Here is a 9195-nt window from a genome sequence, read left to right on the forward strand (position 1 = left end):
TGCCGTAGGCTTTCCATGAAGACGCATGGAAGGGCAGGGAGGTTTGCTCTCTCTGCTTCAGGCTGTCCTCATTTGCACGTAGAAGGGCAGAGAGGTGTGCTCTCTCTGCCTTAAGGCATTCTATGTAAACGTGTGGAACGGTGGAGAGGTGTGCTGTCTCCGCCTTAGGCTTTGCATGTAGGTGCGTGGAAGAGGCTTTCTGCGTAGGTACGAGGAAAGGCAGAGAGGCCCCAGAACAGAGCATATATTACTATAATATAATAATATACAGAAAATATAATACTGCCAATGGAAATAAAGTTTTCTTTGACTGAATGCTTGTTTTACATCAGTTCCATTGCATTTCTTTGTGTATGATATATTGGTAGAAATGGTATGTAATATTCAGAACTGTTCTCATTAGTGTATAATCACCTGAAAATAAGAATTGTTGTGTGTTTTTGTGACCTATAATAAGCCACTTATATCTACATATGAAACAGATCTTCTTCCATGGAGTCCAGCCTAGAATGGATGAACCAAACACTGGCTCCAGATAGGGCAATTTGCATTTTTGAGTCAGCCTCTGTAGTTCTCCTACATGCTTGACACAAGTTTCAGCTGGTTGCAATGTGCAACCTCACTGCTGGATGACACTAAATCCTACACACTAGACCTTTAAATTCATTCATAACATGTCCCCCCATGGAATAATGTCATATTGTCTGCTTTTTCAGTGGTTGTTCCATTTTGCTACAGTTTGAAGTAATGACTGACTAATGACTATTTTTGTTGGCACTGTCTGACACAGGGACAGAAAAAATGCCTTAATTAAAATGATTAAATACATCTGGGTGACAGCTGTATTCTATTTTGAATCCACAAAGATTAAAAAAAAAATCTATATAGTACCGGAGGTTATTTACATCCCTCTCTCATCTTTCCTTCTCTCTGTTCACATGAATGCTCATTCCTCCTTAATCTTTTTGTCTTTGTCTTTATGTCTTTCCTTCATGCTCGCTCTGTCTCTGCTCTATTTGTAGGTGTCCTTGAAAAAACAGTGGAGGGGGAAGCCACTGCGCTCACCAAGGCTAAGACCCTTTACAAATCCTGTACCAATGAGAGTGAGTCAGCAGGCATCAGAGACTATTAATTTTTGTGTCTTCTATTTTCCTAAAATGAGTCTTTTTCTTGCAGTCATCAAAGGTTGTGTCTCTCATTCAGTTTATTGTATTGTCAAGCTACCATTAAAAAATGTATTAACAATTGTTATCAATAATTATTTTTAAAAATAAGAATTACTGTCTTTCAGCTTTACATCATTTTGTGATGCAAATTAAAGGTTTCTTCAAAAGCATTTTGGCTTAGAAGTAACATCAATAAACTCCTCATAATGCCCTCAAATTTGCATAGATTAATTATGCTTGATAAGAAGTACAATATATGAATAATAACAAGCTTTATTTTCTTTTTCTTTTCTGAATTTTGATTGACATATACTTAATTGCATTGTATTGTCAGAAACAGAGGTTTGCTTGTTTGAATCTACGCTTGATTTAAGGTTTAATTGAGCTCAGGGGAGGGACTCCTTTGCTGGACATGCTTCCTGATGTGTTCGACTGGCCCATAGCTGTGGACGACTGGGACATCAACTATGGTACAGTATTCTTTTCTATCGTCATGCACAGCAGAAGTCATGTACAGGCAATTTCTTCTTCCTCAGTTTTCCTCCCTTCTCTGTTATTTAGGTAAAACGTGGAGGTTGGAGCATGTCATCGCCAAGCTGAATGAGAAATATGGAACTCAACTCTTGGTTAACTTTTTTGTCGGCACTGATGACAGGGACTCCAATTCACACATCATTCATGTAGGTGTGCGACTGTAGCCAGAAAGCCCTGGTCTTTCTCTCTCTGTTTCACAGACCCATGTTTATACAGACACTCACACATTGTATCCATCCAGCTGGAAAATAACCACCCACCAATGTCATCGAATTTGTTTTCTTTGGCTAATACGAATAAATAAGTGTTTTCCTGTCCTGCTCTTTGCCAGTTTGACCAGCAGACAAACCTCGGCCTCTTGTCCAGAGATTACTACGCCTGCACTGGACCCTACGCAGAGGTAGGTCTAAAGTGTAAAGATAATACACATGCACGCACACTCATAATATAATTAAGGCTTTAAAGTGATGCACAATGAAAAGAGCTCCATGTGTTCATTTGGGCGAGTGCCACTGAGTCTGGGTTCTATGTCCCCAGGAGTTTGTTCTGGGAAACATGATGCCCGACAAATGATGAGGGCATCAGCTGAAATATCAGCACCTGAATTGACTGTGTTTATTTTTTGCTTATGTGCATTAACAAGCGTGTGCGTATGTGATAAATAAAACTGTGCTCCGGGGCGGTAAGTGATGATTAGAATCAAAGAGGCAAAACAGAACAGATTTGGTTGTGTCTCAATCCAGACCAGATGTGTGTGATTAGAGCAAACATCCTCTGCTCTGGTTTTACTTTACAGTTTACATGGACTTTTGATTGATATGCAGAAAGCAGCACTTAACTGCACTTAGCTTGAGGCACGCCAAATGTAAGTGTAGGTGTGTACTGTATGTGTGTGTCTGTATGTGTGTGTGTGTGTGTGTGTGTATCTGTGTGTGATTGTCAAAGTGACTTCAAGATACGAATATCATAAATAAGTGTGTGTCTGACAGGCATGTCGGGCCTACGAGCAGTTCATGATTGACCTGGCTAAGCTGATCCGCACTGACCGGGGACTGACCATCAATGAAACCCACATCAGAGAGGATGTGACACGTGTTATGGACCTGGAGAGGGACATCGCCAATGTAAGCATGCATTCACAATTATTACCACAGAAGCCAACCTGTCCTCACTCCCAACTTGTCAAATATCAATGCTTGGTCTTTGGCCCTCTGTGTCAGTTACCAACCAACATAATGGACATACCTACCATGCTGTGACCCATTGGTTTGTGGGCTGCCATTTGAAAGCCTTGAGTTCAGCATTTCAGCCATCTTGTATTTTTAGAGCCAGAAGTGACCATATCTGGATGAGAGGGTAGAGCTATGGATGAGTGAGCAGTGGATCTGACTCATAGACTGTGCAAACACCTTGCAGACAGCCTGTCACTCAAAGCGGTGCCACCCTTAGATATGCATAACTTCAAGCCTTAACAAAATGTAAACGGAAGAGTTACATAGAAATTCACACCCTGTACAGTTTTAATGAATGTTGAAATAAGCTATAAAGACCAAAACTGTTTTTTTTTTTTTTTTTTTTTTTTTTGCACCAGGCTGTAAACATGTTTATTTTTACTGTTAAGTCGGACATTTTTTTTTGCAGTATCTGATACTTGCACGTTGGCTTCATTTTTCAGCTCAAGAAGTTGCCACTTGTTACCGATGCATCCTTTAGTATCTAAGTGCCACGCATCGGCCCGTGCCATTATCTGACGCTGTGAGCAACTGTCTAAGTCCGAGCAGAGCAGGTGGATTGGTCAAAAAATGTAGGACTTTCACCCTGGTTGCTGCTGTTCAGGTCCTCTGTGAAACAAAAAATCAAGAGAGAGTTATTTCAACAATGTAGCATAGGACATATGTCATGTGACATACATGACATTACATTACGTCAGTAATATGAAACCATGATCACTTTTCTAAACCTAACCATGTACATTTGTTGCCTAAACCTTATGAAGTAAACCTATGTTGGAAGTTTACTCCGAAACAAGACTGTACTTAAGGAGTGTAAACTGTACATGTCATGTGAATACAGAAGTTGTTTTTTTGAAAAGACACAATGCATTTAATGAGCTGGGACTGATAAGCCACCCCTAAATGTTCAAAAGTAATAGAGAGGTGCCTACAGAGTCATAGTTTGATGTGTGGGGCCACTCACCAAGCTTGGGTATTTGTAGAGTTGGGATTTAGACGCTGTTGCAGACACTAAATAGTTCATCAGATCTGAGAATTTCCTCTAGAGCTATACAAGAGTGTTTTTTTTGTCCGGCAGCAATACATACCTTGTCTTCGATCTCAGCTTCACACAACAGGAGGATTTTGTGAGCAAACAAATTCTGACAGGATGACCTTCCTCGTTTCCATTTGTAGCCCACACCTCTCGCCTCTGCGTGTGTTTGCGGCTCCAGTCTGGAGCAGCTGCTGCGTTGAACAAGCCGTTAACCAGCCTGATCCTTACACAACAACGTTTCTCAGATATCAACAGGTTTCCACAGTCCACGTTTGTCATTTTGTGCTGGTTCTGTGCTTTCCTCACTGCCACGCTTCACTTCCCCTCCACTCGGCTGCTGGCTTTTACAAGGCAGTCACACCGTTCAAGCTCTGACATTTACAGACCTAAAGCCTCCTGGGAGTCCAAAGATGTTTGTTGCTGCTGGACCGGCACTGAAATTGTACGCATGTGTCAGGAAACAGGAGGGTTATGTTGTGACAGCATTCTTGATTTTCTACCTCTCTGTCTTACTCACTCCAAGGCTACTGATACTCCAGAGGATCGTAACAACCCAGTGTTGCTTTACAACAAGATGGAACTGGGTGATCTGAACGCCAACTTCACCCTTGAGGTTGAATCACAGGTAAAAATAGACTCTTTCTCTGTCAGAATTTGCTGTTTCTTTTTCACCTCTTGCTCTTTCTAATGTTTTTCTCCTCTTTGTCTGTGCTTTCGCATTTAAAGGTATTTGACTGGAGTTACTTCACAGCTAAGATAATGGATACAGTCAACATCAGTGTTCCTGACACAGAAAAGGTCATTAACTACTCCCCCAACTATTACAGAAGACTCAACCTCATCTTGGCCAAATACAACAAGAGGTGTGTGTGTTTTTGTATGAGTCTGTAGTGGTGCTGAGTGTTTGTGTATGATAGCCTGTTTGTGGGGGCGGGAATGAACTGCAGTGAAAACAGCTGCTAACCCATCGTAGCTTTGTGTATGTAAGACCGTTTCTTTCAACGCCCCTTGTCTCCTCACAGGGATCTACAGAACTATATGGTGTGGCGTTTTGCTATGAACATGGTGGTGGGCCTGAGCAGAAATTACAGGGACACCAGGAAAGCCTTCCGCAAGGTACACTGTCAAGACCTTGACACTAAACCTGTCAAACACAACTAACACTGAACTATAGAGTTGGATGTCAATATTGAAATTTGAGTGTTAAAAAGAAAATGGACTGAGTAAAATGCTAACGTTAGCACTGCAACATACAGTATGTATAGTGACAATGCTTACATACTGACGATTAGCAGGTTTGTTTACTGTGGTCACCATCTTACCGTAATGTGACATATTAACATTTGCTAACTAGCACTAAACACAAAGTATGCCTGAGGCTAATGAGACCATCATTGTATTTGCAGGTACTATATTTTGTCATGAATCACAGAGCCAGTTGGCACTGGATGTCAATATGACATTAGAAAAATGTTGATTCTTATGTTAGACAGATGTTAAATTTTGGTTGAAAGTGCATATCTTACCACACAATGTTGTTACGTCATGATGCAGTTTGCGGGTGACATTTGGAAGACGTTGAATTTGGGTCACCTAACATGACAATCTAAATGTAACCAAACATCAACATCTAAGGATGATGGTGGCCAGCTGGGTAGTGATCAAGTCAAACTTTGTTTAGAATATAAAAGTTACACCCACCAAAAACTATAATGAGTTGCTGATCACCGGCAATAGACATGATTGTAGAGAGCAGGTGTTGCACACTCTGCCTCCATATGCATTTCTTTTATTAAGATGACTTTTCAGCCTTTGGGCCTTCTTCAAGATCAACAAGCAACAATAAGCTTGTTGATCTTTAAAGCTGCAGTAGGTAGAAAGCCTGAAAACGGTTGATTTTTGATTCTCATCTGAGTTAGGTTTTGTTCGTCTCCGCCCTGAGCCCCTCCTACCAGACGAGCACGCGAGTATTTCATCCTACTTGGTTCTATTTCTCCCTCTCTGGGAGCCTTGGATCTCCCTCACTGCGCAGCAGCCCGCCCCATCCCTCCCTCGCGGACCCGCACATAATCCAGAGGCTCGGCTCTCGCTCTCCGCAGAGAGCCCTTGGCTCCGCTCCCACGGCTGACCCTCGCGCCCTCCGGCCGGGCCCGGCCCCACCTCACCCTTCCCCTCCCTCCGGTGCTCTGGGGAACCGAGTTCTGTCTTCCTTTTTTTGGGTTTAGCCATGTACGCAGTTGTAACCAATGCTGGAATAGTTATTTTACCTGGTGCACTGTTCGCCATTGCCGCTTGCTCTCCCCTTCTGCCGGCTGCACGGGAAGGCGCATATGCAGTAGAATAGCCAATAGGAACGCAGTGGTCTGAGCTGACCTTTGATTGGTTGATGCACATCAGCACGATACTGATTCTTTAGAGGCTGAACACAGAGCCATGGTGAGGTGCAGAAACCTATTGTTTGTCTCAGACCACTTGATTTACATTATGCTTAGAGGATATTATAACATTTTTACTCAGTTATACCAAAACAATGTTGCCTACTGGAGCTTTAAGAAGGCCCAAAGGCTGAAACATCATCTATCTTTGTTTTCTACAATCAAGTCAAACTTTGACCTGCTGGTGCCACCTGATGAAAAGTCAACTTCACCAAATAACCAAAGTCACTACAATTAATTAGAGGTGGACATGAATGTCTTCACTGTAGCACTGGATGAAAAGTCAAGGTATTGCCAAAGTGCGAGGATTCCTCTACTGTGGACCATGAAAGTCTATGCAAAACTCTACGGTAATCCACCCATAAATCAAGATATTTCAGTCTGGATCAAATGTGTACTGTAAAGACATGCTGCAAGAAAACTTCCATGTAAGACTGTTTCTAAATAATCCTATACTGCCATTTCTTGCAACTTGCAGTATCAGCTGACATTTACACCGATACTGAGGTATCAGTTGGGCAATAAATATACACTAGATGTCTACACTCAGCTCCATTCATATTCTTCTTCAGCATTTATAAGTCTTAATCCTAGCCCTCTTCATAATCTAAGCAATTCCCTTCTGCCCTATTTCTTATCTTCCTAAGTGTATCAGTGATGCATAATGGAGGCGCAAATAAAGAATCACCATGAGTCTCTTTAACTAACATGCTGACGGGTTTATCCTGAATCTCTAATTGATCGGTGCCTCATTACTTTCCCTACAGGCTCTGTCTGGCACTACATCAGAGGCAGCGGTGTGGCGACAGTGTGCACTCTACGTCAACAACAACATGGACAATGCTGTGGGACGACTGTATGTGCAGGAGGCCTTCTCTGAAAAGAGCAAAGAACTGGTCAGTGGGTGATTGGATTGAATGAAGGATAAAAAGCTCAAGCATTTCTTTAGTAGACAGAGTATAATCTGTCTAAAACAAAATTGAAGGTTTTCTCGTTTAAAAGAAGAAGGAGACATACTTTATTAATCCCTGAGGGGATACTGAATTTTTTCACTCTGTTGTTATTTACACATGCACATTAATTGACACTTGGAGCTGCTACCAAACACAGACATTAATCTGCAAGGTGTGAATTTTTACAAATACAGTGTAAGTGTTTGTTTATTTATTTATGTATTCATACATACAGTCTGAGTACATGTGTTTCAGGCCCATCCCTGCTGGGAGTATTTTTCTCTGACTCTTTTGTCACCATTGCATCATGTGTCTCCATCACAGTATTGTATTTTCTGCTTGCACCCATTCAAAGCAGCTGAATAAGGTGTCCTTGTTATCATGTCCACACCAGGCACACTGTAAACCTCAACTCGTTGGCTGCACGTGTGTGTATGAGTGTCACATTGTGACTCAGATTGTGTGTATAACCATGTACATCTTTCGCAACACTGTGTGTCTCACACACCATAAAGATCTGTTATTTTCGGAACCTGTACCCACTCTAGCATGTGGGTTTCAGATTGCATCCTCGGTAAATGTGTCTGTGTGTGTGACAAGTCACACACAACTCGATAGACAGTATCAAGACCACTTTCCTTGAATACATATGCCGTGTGTAAGATTGCTGAGCTGAGCTGCAGCTGGCACGCTGCACGCTGCACTGCTCACATACCAACCTTCTCTCAGCCACAGATATTTCAGATATGATCATCAGTGGAATGTAACTAAGTACTTTTACACAAGTACTTTTAGAGTTTCTTACTTGAGGCGAGACACCCCAGGCGAAAACATATGTATGCAAAACATGCAAAATTGATAATCATTTGCATATTTAAGCATAAAACTTTGGAAAACTTGTATCACACATATTTATTAGTTAAAGATTTTAAGCTGTTTACTTGTATTGTCTGATTTTTTGCCTAAAAAAAGTATGCCATTTTACAAACACATAACTTTAAAGGCGGTTTGCACAAAATGCAATACATTCTTATTCCAACCTCGTCAGTATCGATGTTTGGTCATGGACTTTCCATGTCCAGATACGACGTGAAAGGTACCCTGCGTGCGTTAGTTGATGAAATTCTGGGACAAGTTCTGCCTCTTACATGCCTTGCCTTCTTTCAAAATACACTTCCGTTTGTACAGGAAATTTAACATTTACATACAGTCTCTCTCAAAATAAACACACTGTCAGTACAACAACGTGGATTTACTTTGTTGTTTCCTCTAGCAACTAACACACATGGTTGGGGTTATGCAACAAAAGCACGTGATTGGGTTTAGAAAAAAAGAAAGGGGTTTGGTTTTAGAATTGTACGGGACGCGGACACCGCTCTCTCGGGTGAAAGTCGGTGTTTGTTGGTGAAAGTCTGTGTTTGATGGACCCATCCACCATCCCTCACAACCACCCTACTCTGGCTTTCGCTGCCTTAAAGGATAACTTCAGTATTTTTCAACCTGGGCCCTATTTCCCCATGTGTATGTGTGCGTATGATTCATAGGTACAACTCGTTTTATAATTGGTTGAGTATTGAGGGAGGTGGATGCAGCTGGGAGCTGCGAAACAAGCTAAAACAGTAACGGGGGCAAATGCGTGCCGTATAAGTTTGTGCATTAGAAGTGCTTTTTTTCTCTCTACTCGTGGGACAGCCGTTTTCTTGAGGAAGAGGTGTTTCGGGATTGGATGTCTTCAATCAATTAATCAATCAATTTTATTTATAAAGCCCAATATCACAAATCACAATTTGCCTCACAGGGCTTTACAGCATACAACATCCCTCTGTCCTTTGGACCCTC

The 9195-nt window shown here is 41.7% G+C and overlaps 1 protein-coding gene across 2 annotated transcripts in view; it reads left to right on the forward strand.

Moving 5' to 3' along the window:
* LOC126407723 (neprilysin-like) overlaps positions 1–9195 on the forward strand; it is a 39722-nt gene that overhangs the window by 19370 nt on the left and 11157 nt on the right. For both annotated transcript variants that reach the window (XM_050072896.1, XM_050072905.1), the window contains exons 5-13: positions 1023–1103; positions 1541–1636; positions 1728–1846; positions 2032–2100; positions 2690–2824; positions 4492–4593; positions 4695–4831; positions 4991–5084; positions 7171–7299. In XM_050072896.1, coding sequence (XP_049928853.1) covers positions 1023–1103; positions 1541–1636; positions 1728–1846; positions 2032–2100; positions 2690–2824; positions 4492–4593; positions 4695–4831; positions 4991–5084; positions 7171–7299 — 962 coding nt within the window. The remainder of the gene's footprint in view (positions 1–1022; positions 1104–1540; positions 1637–1727; positions 1847–2031; positions 2101–2689; positions 2825–4491; positions 4594–4694; positions 4832–4990; positions 5085–7170; positions 7300–9195) is intronic.

The sequence above is a fragment of the Epinephelus moara genome, chromosome 2, assembly GCF_006386435.1.
Source record: "Epinephelus moara isolate mb chromosome 2, YSFRI_EMoa_1.0, whole genome shotgun sequence".
Lineage (NCBI taxonomy): Eukaryota > Metazoa > Chordata > Actinopteri > Perciformes > Serranidae > Epinephelus > Epinephelus moara.